At 39.3% G+C, this 16,211-nt stretch overlaps 1 protein-coding gene across 5 annotated transcripts in view; it reads left to right on the forward strand.

Moving 5' to 3' along the window:
- Nucleotides 1–15,647, forward strand: part of LOC115210556 — a 96,001-nt gene extending 80,354 nt beyond the window's left edge. For 2 of the 5 annotated variants that reach the window (XM_036502345.1, XM_036502346.1), the window contains exons 2-6: nucleotides 6,896–7,039; nucleotides 8,821–8,970; nucleotides 11,838–12,053; nucleotides 12,945–13,114; nucleotides 13,790–15,647. In XM_036502345.1, coding sequence (XP_036358238.1) covers nucleotides 6,937–7,039; nucleotides 8,821–8,970; nucleotides 11,838–12,053; nucleotides 12,945–13,114; nucleotides 13,790–15,067 — 1,917 coding nt within the window. In that variant the 5' untranslated portion in view covers nucleotides 6,896–6,936 and the 3' untranslated portion in view covers nucleotides 15,068–15,647. Of the gene's footprint in view, nucleotides 1–1,973; nucleotides 2,109–3,983; nucleotides 4,236–4,344; nucleotides 6,098–6,895; nucleotides 7,040–8,820; nucleotides 8,971–11,837; nucleotides 12,054–12,944; nucleotides 13,115–13,789 lie in introns of those variants that run through there. The other 3 variants (XM_036502344.1, XM_036502343.1, XM_029779158.2) reach the window with 3 other exon arrangements.
- Nucleotides 15,648–16,211: the final 564 nt, after the last annotated feature.

Here is a 16,211-nt window from a genome sequence, read left to right on the forward strand (position 1 = left end):
CAGGGCTACTTCATTCTGGCTCTACAGAGATACCAGTAATTCTTATTTCTTTATTGCCCACAAGGGGATAAACATAGAGGGGACAAACAAGGACAGAAAAAGGTATTAAGTCGATTATATCGACCCCAGTGCATAACTGGTACTTAATTTATCGACCCCCGAAAGGATGAAAGGCAAAGTCAACCTCGGCAGAATTTGAACTCAGAACATAACGGCAGACGAAATACCACTGAGCATTTTGCCCGGCATGCTAATGTTTCTGCCAGCTTATTGCCAGTAATTCTAGTTGACAACAGAATGGTAGATAGAGCAATTAAGGAAATGAAGACAGGGAAAACTACTGATTGATGAAGGACAGTTGTTGAGATTAAAGATTGTTTGCCAACATAACATGGCAGTCCTGGTTTAGGACGAATGTTGCTGTAATTTAGCCCTAGGAGATATCATCTCCAGCTGCTATACGACATGATCTGTGTCCTTATATTTTCAAACAAGGGAATCTAGCACCCTCACTCAGCTCAAAACATTTGTCTATCACGATTTCCACGTTATTTCCCTTAATCAGCACAGAATAATTATTCAGCTAGAGGTGGCGCTGCCAAATTCCTGTTCAAAATATATAGCTTTCAAAGTGACAACTAGTCACTGATCTATAAATTAGAAAATTATTATTTGTAAATCTCACAGCATGAAAAGAGAAATAACCTGGAAATCGTGATACACAGATGTTTTGAGCTGAGTGGGGGTGCTAGGTTCCCTTGTTTGAAAATATGACACAGATTGTGTCATATAGCCAGCTGGAGACGATGTCTCATGTGGCTAAATTGCAGCAACATTTGTCCTAAACCAGGATGCCATGTTATGTTGGCAAACAATCTTTACTCCAAAGTATATGTGATGAGATAAGATACATGACAGCCATGGGAATAGCAGATCGAGTGATACAAAAGAGTGCCATATGCAATGACTAGTGTGGCAGTGTCATTAGAAATTGCTACAAGGGTAAAGGATATCCTCTAAAGGGGAGAAATTATAGAGTTATGTAAGTTACTGGACCAGACAACAAAGGCCACAGGGAGAGTCACATCTGAACCAATCAGGAAGAAACCTAGTTTAGGTGAAATGCAGTTCAGCTCTATGAGCGTTGTGTTGAGAAGAGGTACCACATGTGCAAATCTTCTCTGTGAGGAGAAATAATTGGCTCAAAGTAAACCACTACGGCTGGTATTCGTTGTCATGGAGATGGTCTTTGACAAAGTACCATGTTTTGTAATCAAAAGAAATTAGGTGTACATGAATGATTTGTGAAGGGTGTGTTAACTATATTCGAAGATGCAATCATGAATTACGGTATTTTAACGTGTATAAGGAAGCCATTTTTGTCAAAAATTAAGTTTAAAAAATATGGAAGTTTCTTATGCATGGATGGTATTATAATCCCTTACAAAACTGGGGATTTTTTTTCCAAATTTTAATCCTAAATTTAGGGGGTTCCTTATACACGTTAAACTACGGTAGTTTTATTTACATAATGATTGAATCTCAATTTAATTGAAAGAAAACAAAGAAAAAATGGGACAGAAGATGGGGGGGTGAGTAACGGTTTGCACACCTGAATGGCATGTTATTCCAATTTTTGTGGAGGAAGTTGGTAGTGGTGGGCCAGAGAACACCTGAGATCTCGGCAGCGACTCGACTCAAGCTGATAGCGGCCGGTCAGGCCCCTAAATTTGTTTATTTAGTTCATGACTATAAAAAAAAAAAAACGGGTGAAAAAAGTTACAATAAATATTGAAAGAATTTGAGAAATATAGAATGGCCAAAGGGAGATAACTATGGAAGTATCTGCTGTTGAAGACAGGAGAGAAAACTAGTCGTGTGATAAGAGCAACGAATGGGGCGATACAATGTTTTGTTTAATAGTTGAGTTAGTGTCGTCGTTTTTGTCTACTATGACCGAGCAGACCTAAGATCGAAATGTATGCCAGCCATGACCATCTCCTCCTGTATATTATATAATTAGTCTTCTATATTATGTCTTATCAAGAAGCTCGTTTTGCAGGAATGTGGTTTGGGGTTCGATCCCATTGCATGGCATTTTGGATCAGGTAAAAAAAAAAAAAAAAAAAAAAAACTACCAGGTCTAAAAAAAAAAGACAAAACACTAAGTGCTGGAGTTGTTTTGTTCGACGAAAACCGTTGAAGCTGGTGCCCCAGCATGGCCACACTCCACTGAATGAAACAAATGAAAGATAAAAGATACACTTTTATTAGTTTCTGTTTTTCATCTTCCAATTTTAATCTTTTGTTTGTTTCAGTCATTTGACTGCGGCCATGCTGGAGCACTGCCTTTAGTCGAACAAAACGACCCCAGAACTTATTCTTTGTAAGCCCAGTACTTATTCTATCGGTCTCTTTGCCGAATCGCTAGATTACGGGGGCATAAACACACCAATATCGGTTGTCAAGCGGTGGACACACACATACACACACACACATATATATATAGATATATACACGACGGGCTTCTTTCACTCTCCGTCTATCAAATCCACTCGCAAGGCTTTGGTCGGCCAGAGGTTATAGTAGAAGACACTTGCCCTATGTGTCACACAGGGGGACTGAACCTGGAACCATGTGGTTGGGAAGTGTGGTTGGGTAGTGCGCCTACAAACCTAAAGTAATCCCATAAAAAGCACCATTCGAGCGTGATTGTTACCAGCGTCGCCTTACTGGCATTTGTGCCGGTGAGCAGGTGACACGTAAAAAAAAAAAAAACACGATTTTTCCGTGGCCGTTGCCAGTACCGCCTGACTGGCACGTAAAAGCACCCACTACACTCTCGGAGTGGTTGGCACTAGGAAGGGCATCCAGCTGTAGAAACTCTGCCAGATCAAGATTGAAGCCTGGTGCAGCCTTCTGGCTTGCCAGTCCTAAGTCAAATCGACCAACCCATGACAGCATGGAAAGCGGACGTTAAACGATGATGATGATGATGATGATGATACATACATATATACAGGTACTATTCCTTAGTTGGTTTCTCAGCCTCTAACTCACACAGAAATATCTATCTATCTGACCGGCCGCTATTAGCTTGAGTCGAGTCGCTGTCGAGATCTCAGGTGTTCTCTGGCCCACCACTACCAACTTCCTCCACAAAAATTGGAATAACATGCCATTCAGGTGAGCAACCCGTTACTCACCCCCCACCATCTTCTGTCCCATTTTTTCTTTCTATCTCTCTCTCTCTCTCTATATATATATATATAATATATATATATATATATATATATATATAAGATGTGTTTCCACATAGTATCCGTCTACCAAGTCCATTCACAAGGCTTTAGTTAGCCCGAGGGCAACACTAGAAGTTATATGTCCAAGGTGCCATGAACTGGGACTGAACCCGGAACCATGTGGCTGGGAAACAAACTGCTTACCACGCAGCCACGTCCGTGCCAAATAATTATACTTGTTTGGAACTGTGGTGAGTGTAGTGGATCATCTGACCATGTTGAATCCTACCACTGGCTACAGAGGTAGAAAATTGCGTGAAAAATATCCGTTATTTTTTTGTTTCAGAAAGTTATGAGGAAACAAAGTCGAGATGAAGGAATACTTCTGTAATTATGCCAAAGCATATATAAAGCTATAAAGCAATGATGTGAAAGCCATTTAATGGCAGTCTCTCAAGTTTGAAGAAGATCGTTCTGCAATTTATTGCCGAACAACTTGTGCAGATGATTTGTTTATTGTGATCAAACGTTAGCTGACTCCCCGCCATCAAATCGACGTTGCATGTACATGTATATCATATACCTGATGTCAAAGTTATCACATTTTGTAAAAAAATTAAAAAAACACGCACCGCCTGGTCCGGGAATCGAACACACAATGTTACAATCGTGAATGGAACATTCCATCTATCGAGCCACGTACCTTTAAGTAACAAGGGACATAACTCTGCCTCCCCTATCATCAGACTGTTGTTTATCAACAAAAGATTTTGAGTTTCCTCTTTAAAAACAAATTTCTTCACAAATTAACTTTTTCCGCCCGATTTTCGCCAAAGCAGCTTCGTTCCTATTTTCACACATGTATATTTGTATATATAAACCTATGTATATATATAACAATGTTAAATCCTTTTTATTGTATCGTGTAATATCCACAGGCGCGGAATTTTACGATCTCGTGAACACAAAGCAGGTTCCCGTAATTTGGAGGGGGTAAGATTAAATTGGACCTTTTTTTAGGGGTTAGTACCTCTCTCTCACTCACACACACAATATATATATATATATATATATATATATAATATATATATATATATATATATATATATTAATGTTTTTATGTCAAATTAAAATAAAAACAATTTTATATTAAACTAAGATTACTCGATACTTTTTGTAGAGTAAATATTTATTATCTTTAACAAGAATAGTGTTGATAGTGACGTCGAAGTTTCGGCCTGCTTAACTTCACCGGCATATTATGACCTGTCTATTAATGATGGGCGATAAAGTTTCGGTGGACTTGTCCATAATTTGACATGCATTTCCTGATTAATTCGTTTCTCGTGTATTACGAGTCTTTGGAACTGCAGGGCCAACTGAAGCTGTACGTGGGGTAGAGTCACTCCACCTGTTAGAAATAGCAGTCAAAATTACCCTTAAATTATACTCTATCGTGTTCGAATAAAATACCTCATTGCATAATGGTTGTAGTTCAAAATGCAGTTTGTCCGAATAAAAGACCAGGCAACCATAGCTAGAATATCATTTATCAAGGGGTCATTTCCATTCGGGGTTAATAACAACAACATGTGTTGAGCTGAATGACTGCTAAATAACCTTATTGAAATGGATTTGAGAATTACCTGACCCACCTCAGCCAACTTCGGGTTTTGTTTTTTGTTGTTTGTTTTTATCTTCTGAAGTTCGGTGTAACCTCTTCTGGGTTGGGCCTTGTCCCCTCTAAGCCGTGAGATCCAGTCTTGTAAACCTATGAAACACTCATTTGTTACACATTAAACATTAAACCATACCTCTCCCCCGTCGTATACGTTTCTATAGAGCTTTTGTTGTCAACAGCACCTAAAGGTTCACCCATGGTAAGGCGACGAACTGGTAGAATCGTAAGCTAAGTGGGACAAAAAGCTTAGCGAGATTTCTTCCAGCGCTTTACGTTCTGAGTTCAAATTACGCGAAGGTCGACTTTGCCTTTCAATCTTTTAAGATTGATAAAATAAAAACCAACGAAGTACTGAGGTCAATGTAATCGATTTGCCCTCCCCTGAAGATTGCTGGCATTGTGTCAAGAATAGAAAGAGTTAAAAACAATTTTGACCATGGTGCATCTTCATCACATATCGTCTGTTTCCCATGCTGGCATGGGAAAGACGTAGTGGAACCGGTAGCCAGAAAGCCGCACCAGGCTCCGGTCAGTTTTGACTTGGTTTCTATGACTGGATACCCTTCTCAATGCCAACCACTCCACAGAGTATGCTGGGTGCCTTTCATGTTCCACTGGCTCGGGTGCCTTTTACATGTTGTCTTACCATTTTCAATTATGAATCTCACGTTTCTCTCTTTGATCAAAGGAAACATACCTGAAGCTTCAGTTTTTTGTTTAGGATTTCTGGTACCTAAACACCTTCAGGAAGTGGGACAAATTTGTAAGGCCAGGGGGTCACTGCTGCCCAAGGATGTTAGGACTAGGAAAACGAAATACCAGGAATTCATCCTTGAGACTCTTCACATGTCAGTTAATAAACTGACTTGGTTACACACACACATGCACACACACAAGCAGATAGACAGGTAGACATGTTTATTTTTAACATTGGCACAAGAGCACCTGTTTTGAAAGAGAAAGAGAGGGTTTAGCCAATTAACCCCTCCCCTCCACCACCTGGAAGATTAAAAGGGCAATGTGGTCTTTAGCAGGATTTGAACTCTGAATGTAAAGTGACATAACTAAATACTACAAAACATTTTTTTTTTTGTCCACCACTCCACCAGTCTGAAATAAATTTTGAGGAAATTAAATGAAGATCTTTAAATGGCATCTGAAAATTTAAGTCAAGGTAAGAAAGAACACCCACATAAGGTACATCCCAATTTCAGCAGTGAATATTCATCATCACCACCATCATCATCACCACCATCATCATCATCATCATCATCATCATCATTTAACGTCCATTGTCCATGCTGGCATGGGTTGGACGGTTTGACCAGGCTGGCATGCTGGAAGTCCACACCAGGCTCCAGTCTGATTCAGCATGGTTTTTCTACAAGTTGATGCCCTTCCTAACACCAACCATTCCAAGAGTGTAATGCATACTTCTACATGCCACCGACACAAATGCCATTTGCATGAGACCAGGGTGTTTTTACATGCCACCGGCACGGGTGCCATTTGTGTGACACCAGTATCTGCCACGACTGCAATTTTGCTCGGCGTGATGGGTTGTCTTTTCAAGCACAACATAATGCATTCCAAAGAAAAAAAAATCTGTTTAATTCATTAACCCTTTAACGTTCAAACCAACCATATCAACCCAAATATTCCCTCCATTTTGTGTTCAAACCAGCCAGATCCAGCCTCTCACACCTATCCTACAACACCATTCTACAGATAAACAAACACATCATCGATATCTCAAAGCTATGAGATAACCCATGATTAATTCCCTGACAGATCTTCTCGTTATGCAAGAGGTGGGTTTATTTGGTAACTTGCCCTTCCCCAAAGAATATTCAGTGTTAGATAACCCTCACCTCACCCTCAAACTTGCCCTTACATTGTAGTAGCTCCCCTGTCGAATGCTGACCTGAAAATTGTCTTAAAACTGCAAAACCCTTTCGTCTTCTCTTTTCAGATTCTCTGCCAGTCTCACCAACTGAAGCACCACCGATCTATATGAAGCAGTTTGATGATATTATTGTAAACTTTATGAAAGAACAAGGAATCCCAGGGGCTGCTGTGGCCCTAAGTTATAAGGGAGAGCAGATTTACAGACAAGGTCAGATCATGAGAACATTTTACAAGTAACACACACACACATAAGTTACTTACAAACATACACATATATAACCTACACACATACATATAAGTCAGACACACATACATATACATATACATTAGTATTATGATCAGCCGATTGGCTGAATTATTAGAGTCAGTCAAGCATTGTAGAAAGTCCCGCATGGACTTTGTTTTGGCTCTTTATGTTCTGGGTTCAATTCCTGCCAATGTTAGCTATGCATTTTATCCCTTGGGAGATCAATAAAATAAAGCACCAATTGAGAACTGGTAGGGTAGTGGAGCAAAACCCTTGAGTAACCCCCTCCGGCTAAAATTGCTGGCCTTGTGCTAAAAATAAAGACTAACAATCTTTATTTTGGTCTTTATTAGAGACTAATGTCTTTATTCTGGTTGTTATAGCCACAAGGCCTGCAGAGGTTGTTGTGTGGTCAGGTGTGGTCTCCTGCCACTAGGACCATGTAACCTAGTAGAACTTACTGTTTGATGGCATACAACCAAGGGTGGACTGAGCCATTGGTCAATCAGGCACTGCCCAAGGGCCCGGAACTCTGAATGTTAATTCTACTAAAACATACATTCAAAAAGACCTGGTAAACAGTTATGCCTGGGGACCCTTAATATTCTCATACAACCCACTTTTTCTCCAAAAGTCTCTCTGAAAATCACACCAGATCCTATATGTGAAGTTTGACCTCCCCTAAGCTTTAAGGCACCAAATAATTTTTTCTTGTTTATTATTTACATTATTTACATTTGATGGATATTTGCCCTCATCTTGTTTCTTGTTAACACGTTTCGGCTGATATACTCTCCAGCCTTCATCATATGTCTTGGGGAAATTTCAAACCTAGGTTCTCATTCCTAGGGTATTTTTCAACGTTATTATTATTATTATTATTGTTATTATTATTAGACCAAAGACTGCAGTTGTGGTAGGTTATACAAAGGCGAGACATGCCGTCCCCTCAAAATAAGGGTAGAGTAACATCGTAAAGCTGTGACACGAGATGTTGAAAAATAGGGTATAGCTGATCATGTATGGAAAAATGGAGACCACCTCCCTCTGTGGGATGAAGTTAAAATAATAGACAGAGAACACCACTGGAAAATACGAAAACTAAAAGAAGCAGCACATATGCTAGGACACGACAACCACCTAAGCAGACCGAGTGCAGATATGAGTAGCATATGGGAACCGGTATTAAGGAAGGATACAAAAATGTTGGGTTTATATGCCCTAAAATTCACTCTGTAATTGCCCACGGACATATGGTGTAGTGGTTAAGAGCGTGGGCTACTAGCCCCAAGATTCCGAGTTTGATTCCAAGCAGTGACCTGAATAATAATAATAATAATAATAATAATAATATTAATAATGATGTCAAAAAATAACTTAGGAATGAGAATCCTGGTTCGAAATTTCCCCAAATCACCTGAAACATTGTGTTAACGACAAACAAGATGAGGACAAATATCCGTCAAATATAAATATTGTAAATAATGTACATAATTCCTCATCTCTTAAATATAGAACTGTAATTTTTTCTTGAATATGCTCTGCTGAAATTGAGGTGCGTCTAATGCACCTGTATGTCTTTGATGCCATCAGATATGGTGTTGCAGGATTTGGGGGCTGGCTAATAATTAAACTATAGTTATTCCACAAAATTAAAAACGAACCCTTTAAGAGGACAGATGAATCATTAGGGCCATTTTGTTACGTTTTTTGAAATTTTAAAAATATTTGTAATATTCCAGGTTATGGAATGGCAAGCCTCGACCGAAAGGTCCACCCAGATTCTGTGTTCCGTATAGCAAGTATTAGTAAAACTTTAACAGCCATTGGCATTCTGGTTCTTTGGCAGCAAAAGAAGCTGGAATTGTCTGCCAAAGTCTTTGGACCAAAAGGTAAGTCAGAATTGTGAAATACTCACTGATTGTTTTGTTTTTAATATTTTTCTTTTGTTAAGGTGGTGGAACTGGCAGAAACGTTAGCATGTCGGGCGAAATACTTAGCGGTATTTCATCTGTTTTTACGTTCTGAGTTCAAATTCCACTGAGGTTGACTTTGCCTTTCATCTTTTTGGGGTTGATAAATTAAGTACCAGTTGCATACTGGGGTCAATCTAATGGACTGCCCCACCTTCCCCAAAATTTCAGGCCTTGTGCCTAGAGTAGAAAACGATATTTTTCTTTCGTCTTTTGTCTTTTACTTGTTTCAGTCATGGGACTGTGACCCTGCTGGGGCACTGCCTTCAATATTTAGTCAAATGAATTGACTCCAGTACTTATTTTTTAAGCCTGGTATTTATCACACACACACACACACACACACAAATCATGCTTATCTGACTAGAGTCGGTGCCACACATGAAAAAAGCTGCCAGTCCACTTTGCAAAGTGGTTGGCATTAGGAAGGACATCATCCAGCCATAAAGACCATGCTAAACAGACATCAGGAATCAGCACAGCTCCCTGTGGGTTGTTGGTTCCTGTCAAACTGCCAAACCCATGCCAGAATGGGAAAAGGGACATTAAATGATGATGATATCTCTTTGTATTTATGTTTATATGTATCTATGCATGTATATATATATATATATATATATATATATATATCATCATCATCATATCGTCCGCTTTCCATGCTAGCATGGGTTGGACAATTTTGACTGAGGACTGGTGAACCAGATGGCTGCACCAGGCTCCAACCTTGATCTGGCAGAGTTTCTACAGCTGGATGCCCTTCCTAACGGCAACCGCTCCGAGAATGTAGTGAGTGCTTTTTTCGTGCCACATACATATATGAGAGGTCAAAAATTATCCACATTTCTACCATAATATATCTTTATTATTGTTACACTGCCTTCAGCACATGCATGCTTACAGTTGGTACTATTATAGTCATGTGACTGAAGTTTGAACCTGATTGCTCTATCTTTCTTTCTGGCTTTACAGTGTAAGCATGGCCGCTCCATTAGCAATGTGCAGCAAAGAAGAACAAAGAGCAGTGATGTGAGAGAGATGGTAATGGTGAAACGGTTCACCATTTACCATCTCTCAAGCTTGCTGAATCTTCTCGTCAGTGGTGGAGGTGGACGGGCGTCCTGCTCCCTCTTCGTGCACATTACGCTTGTCCGGCCACTTTTAAACTTCTCACTCCACTCATACACACTTCCACACGGTAGTGTACTGTCCCTGTATTTGTACTAAAAGCCTCCTTTGAATTTCAGCACCTGACACACCTTCCGACCAGAGGAATCAGATCACTTCTCTTTGTTCTTCTTTGGTGCACGTTGCTATTGGAGCAGCCAGGCTTTACACTGTAAAGCCAGAAAGAAAAATGGCGTGATCACGCTCAAACTTCAGTCACATGACCACAATAGTACCAACTGTAAGCATGCATGCGCTGAAGGCAGAGTGACAATAATAAAGATATGTTATGGTGAAAGTGCGGATAATTTTTGACTTCCCCTTGTATATATATATATAATATATATATATATATATATATATATATATATATATAATTTCAACAATTGAGGGTAAAATTAATTAATTATTAATCAATTTCACCTAGTATTCAGTATGTAAAGGGACCATTATAGGCGAATTCAAAATATTACATTATATATAAGGGCTTAGTAAAATAAGTGAAATTGATTAATAATTAATTAATTTTACCCTCAATTGTTGAAATTATAATTCATCTTTCTCTGCTAAATGCTGCGGTTTTCACCGTTAATACATGGTGTTTGTCAATTTTAACCCACGCTGGTGGAGAGGGGAGAGCAGAAATTCTTCGCTTGCATATTCGAATTTGATAGCACTTTTAGTTCGAGCAGAATTCTAGAGGTGATTAGAAGCCGAAAGGGTATGCTCCCGACTTTCAGTGTTCCCAAATCCGATTCAAGGAATTCTGAGCTGAAGAAAGAAATGTCGAATTGACTAATCTAGAAATGTACGTTCTCAAATAACCTTTGCACTTGATTTTTTAATGTTTTTTCCCCCATACTTTTGTGAGTTAGTTTAGGTAAACACTATCTGAGAGAGATCTTCTTTAAGTATTAGAAATGGCTGAAGAAATTTCTTTAGCTGCTATTTCTAATGAGTTCAGTATGTGGCAAAGTAATTTATTTTACTAAGCCCTTATATATAATATATATACATATATATATATATAAGGTTTCCTTCGGTTCTCATCTACCAAATCCACTCACAAGGCTTTAACTGTCCCAAGGCCATATAGGAGAAGACACTTACTCAAAGTGGCATGCAGTGAAATTGAAACTGTAACCACATGGCTGGAAAGCCAACCTCTCACCACACATCCACGCCTGCACTTCTGAAGTTTCTAAAATAGATTTCCTTTGAAAGGCACAGGTGAGACTGTGAGGTAAGAAGTTTGCTTCCCAGCCACATGGTCTCAAGTTCAGTCCCACTGCATGGCACCTTGGACAAACGTTTTTTACTATAGCTTCGGGTCAACCAAAGCCTTGTGAGTGGATTTGGTAGACGGAAACTGAAAGAAGCCCTTTATGTGTGTATGTCCCTCACCACTGCTTGACAACTGGTGTTGGTGTGTTTTTGTCCCCATGACTTAGCAGTTCAGCAAAAGAGACCGATAGAAAAAGTACCAGACTTAAAATTAAAGAAGTACTAGGGTCAAGTCTGTCAACTAAAAATCCTTGAAGGTGGTGCTACAGCACGGCCACAGTCTAATGGCTGAAACAAGTAAAAGCTAAAAGATATTCTAATACCTTTTTTTGTTGCAGGTATTTTGAACAATTATAAATCCACTTCTAAAGGAGATCATCGTCTCAACCAGATTACAGTGAAACATCTTTTGCAGCACAGCGCCGGATGGGATCGAGACCAAGTGGGCGACGCTGTCTTCTGGAACTTAGATAATATCTTCAAGAACAAGGAAATGTCTTCAGAAGATAAACTTTTACGTTTTATGATGAGCAAAAAATTACAATTTACTCCAGGTAATTACAATTTACCCCCAGGCAATTACAATTTACTCCAGGTAATTACAATTTACCCCCAGGTAATTACAATTTACCCACCGGCAATTTCTTGAAACAAACAAAAAATTGATTGGAATGGTTTTGTTTCTTTTTATTTTGCTAGACTCTCATTTTATGCTTCATCATCATCATAATCATCGTTTAACGTCCGTTTTCCAAGTTGGCATGGGTTGGACGGTTTGACTGAGGACTGGCAAGCCAGGAGGCTGCACCAGGCTCCAATCTGATCTGGTACGGTTTCTACAGCTGGATGCCCTTCCTAACGCCAACCACTCAGAGAATGTAGTGGGTGCTTTTATGTGTCACCAGCATGGGAGCCAGTCAGACAGCATTGGCATCAGCCACGTTCAGATGGTGCTTTTTATGTGCCACTGGCACAGGACCCAGTTGGGACTGGCATCGACCATGTTCGGATTGTGCTTTTTACGTGCCACTGGCCAAAATCTTCTACATGTTTCCTTGATTGGGTAGAAATGATGACTAAACCATCCTTAAATTACAATGCTTTGTCAGCTAAGAAAAAGAAAGTCTCATGGAATAATTTATTCTGAGACACAAAGAAAAAAAATGGAATGTGATGGTCCTGGCTGGATGGCTTTTGATCCTACTCGGCCAGAAATGGAGTTAAACAATTGATGCACAAACTGTAACTAATTTATATCTTTACTAACTTGTCAAGTTGTAGTTATCATCGTCATCATCATCATCAACAGCAGCAACAACAAAGGAATGCTCAAGATTAATTTGTTTAATTTCTCAACCTTTCATAAGTTCAAAAAATTTGATGGTTGAGGGGACAAACCTTGTGGACTGTTTACATTTTATTACTTTACAAGTCTTACTTTACAGGTAAACGGCACAGTTATTCCAACCTGGGTTATTTGATTCTTGGTAAAGTTATTGAGAAAGTGGAACAGAAGCCATACACAGAATTCCTCAAAGAAATTCTGCAGAATGTCAATATAACCAACATGACAACTGGACATAATAACACTTGTGGTGTTATTAGCAATGATGAGGTATGTAGTCTTGTCTTTAGTTGGAATGGTAATTCCTCCATGGGGTCTTTCAAACATGAAGAAGGAATATACTCTGACTGTGTGAAGCTGAATATTTCTATAGCATTATATAAAGGCAGAGAACTGGCAGAAACGTTAGCATGCCGGACGAAATGCTTAGCAGTATTTCGTCTGTCTTTACATTCTAAGTTCAAATTCTGCTGAGGTCAACTTTGTCTTTCATCCTTTCGAGGGTCGATAAATTCAGTACCAGTTGCGTAACCCCCAACCTCCCCAAAGAAATTTCGGACTTTGTGCCTAGAGTAGAAAATATGAAAAAGATGAGATGGTCATTGCTGGGACGTCTTTGTTCATATTTCTGTTTGATCAGAACTGACCTGGAAATGAACAACTAAAACTATTCCTCCTTCTGCTACTATTATTACCACTACCACCACCACCACCACCACCACCATTACTACTCTCTTCATCTCCTCATCTCTCTCTGCCCATCTTTTGCTCCACTTCCCCCTCTCTTTTTCTCATCCTCCTCCTCATATATCTCTCTTCTTCCTCTCTAACCACCACAGTCCACTCCTTCCTCCTGGGTTGGTTTGATGACAGCCTTAAACCTCTAAACTTTGTGATTCTTTACCAAAATGTATAACCCTGTGTCTTTGTTCTTCTGTATTCCAGGTGAATTATTTCCACAAATCTTGGCTGGAACTGAGAAAACCCCAAACTTTCCAAGGATGGACACTTCCAAATTCGAGTCTGGTACAAATGGATGGAGCGGAATCGTATGGAGGCTGGGTGGCCAATGCCAGTGATGTACTCCAGTTATTCAATTGTTTGTTTGAGAATCAGTCCAAACTGCTAGAAGGGGAAACCGTTCAAATGATGCTCAACCGTCCTGAATATGAGAATGGTGATGAATGGTATGGATTTGGCTTAGAGGTGGAAGATAATGGCTGTTCGTGGGGCCATACTGGAGCAATGGAGGGAACATCATGTACTGTGATGCATGATAAGTCTGGACTTACTTGGGTCTTGTTGTTTAATGCCTGGTCTAAAGACATGGACCTCAATGGGTTGATGAGGTACGGTCTCAGTGTGATTCCTAGCTTACCATTATGGCACGAAGGGAAGCCTCTCAGTGATTCTTCATTAAATATATCGACCGAAGATGGTAAACAAGTCGTTACCATTATAATTCCTCATGATCTCCTGCAGGCACATGTTGATATGATGATGTCTTTGAGTTATAGCCTTCACTGGTTAAGCAGCCATCAACTCGGCAGCAAAACCTATTTTAACACAGTATGGCATAGGAGTAGTAGTAGTCATAGTAATGCTAACCAGTCGCTTGTGTGTCTTGATGTTTCGGTTGATAATGTGGATATTGTTGTAAGTAAACAATGTGACCTCGGTTTCTCTGTGAAACTATTAGAGACCTATTGTCATGAGGGCCACTTGAATTTTCTGATTGTGTTTGAAAATGTAAATGTTGTTTGTCAGAAGGTTTATACTCACCAAAGTCCAGAAGAACATCTTGCTAGAATCAGTGAACTGAAGAAGAATGGATGGCATTTAACCATTCAGTCTTTGGTATCAATTGATGATTGCCTTGTGGTCTCTTCCGTTTATGCCAAAACAGAAGAGCCTGGCATTAAAACGGTGTCTTGGTTAGGCATCACTCTTGACAACTTCGTCTTTGAGCTGAAGAAACAGATCAACAACAAACTGACATTGATTTATGTTAAATTCTTCAACAATGGAGACAATTCCTTTGTTAGTGCCATCTGGAATTCCAAGCAGGAAAAGAATTATTGGCAAAGACATTCCGTATCTCGTTATGGTTTCCTTTATGAAGTAAGGAAGGCTTCTGCAAAAAATCTCCATGTTGATTATGTTTCGTCCTATGTAGAAGACGGAGTTGTGTATTTTGCAGCTTTCTGGCCTTCTTTGGGATGAAGAATTTACTGGGTTCCTTCTGGTTTATTGTTGTTGTGGTGGTACTGTCTGTCTCTTGAAGTCTTCAAGGTGATACACTGCCAGAATTGTTACCTGGACAAAATGCCCACCTGTAATTCTTCTGGTTGAGTTTGAATGCCACTAAAGGTCAACTTTACTCTTTAGCCTTTCAGGGTCAACAATGTACCAATGAACTACTGAGGTTGAGGGTATTGACTACCCTCTCCCCAATTGCTGCCTGGGGCTAAAATCTAAGACCCTATTACTGCAGACTTCAATGAGAATTTCATTTCCTGGTGATTCTTACAGTTTTTAGGATCTGTGAGGCAAAATACATTAACATGGTGTTATGTTATCTACCCTTTACCCAGGGGAAGAATTGAACCTGGTACTGCACTTTATTAATCATTTTGATACCAATCTGTCTAAGTCCACCATTTGTTTTGGTAGGAAACCTTTCATTTCAAAGTGTTCATACATAAATGAAAATCTTCCATCATAATTTATGTCATCATGGTTTATTATCATAATTTATGTTATTATAATTTGTCATTATAATTTATGCTATATTTATCTCATGGAAGATATAGTGTGTGTGTGTGTGTGTGAGAGAGGGAGAGACAGAGAGAGAGAGAGAGATAGCGAGGGAGTGAAGGTAATGATTTGGGAGGGGAAGTGTTGGTCAGTTGAAGGATCTGATTGTTGGTGGGTTAATAGCTTTCTTTGGGGGTTTAAAGAATGGGGAGCATCGGGAGTGGTAGGATGAGAAATAGACTGAAAGTGGTTGTTGTCTCCCTTGCACACATCCCACCCCCAGCCACACACTCCCTTTCCTCTCATTATCCCCCCCTCTCGGCCTTATTCTGCTGTGAGACCCTACAAAGACTTCAGTCCAGCTCGCAAATGATTATTTATTGTGCCTTATACATATACATACATACATATATATATATATGCATGTGTGTGTGTGTATATATATATACATGTATGTATATATATATATGTGTGTGTGTATATATATATATATATATATATATATATATATGTGTAGATATATGTATACATATATATAGATAAAACTTACTTGGAAAAAGATGTGTGGTGTTCAATCATATAATAATAATATATGTGTGTGTGTGTGTAT

The sequence above is a fragment of the Octopus sinensis genome, linkage group LG4 (assembly GCF_006345805.1).
Source record: "Octopus sinensis linkage group LG4, ASM634580v1, whole genome shotgun sequence".
NCBI lineage: Eukaryota > Metazoa > Mollusca > Cephalopoda > Octopoda > Octopodidae > Octopus > Octopus sinensis.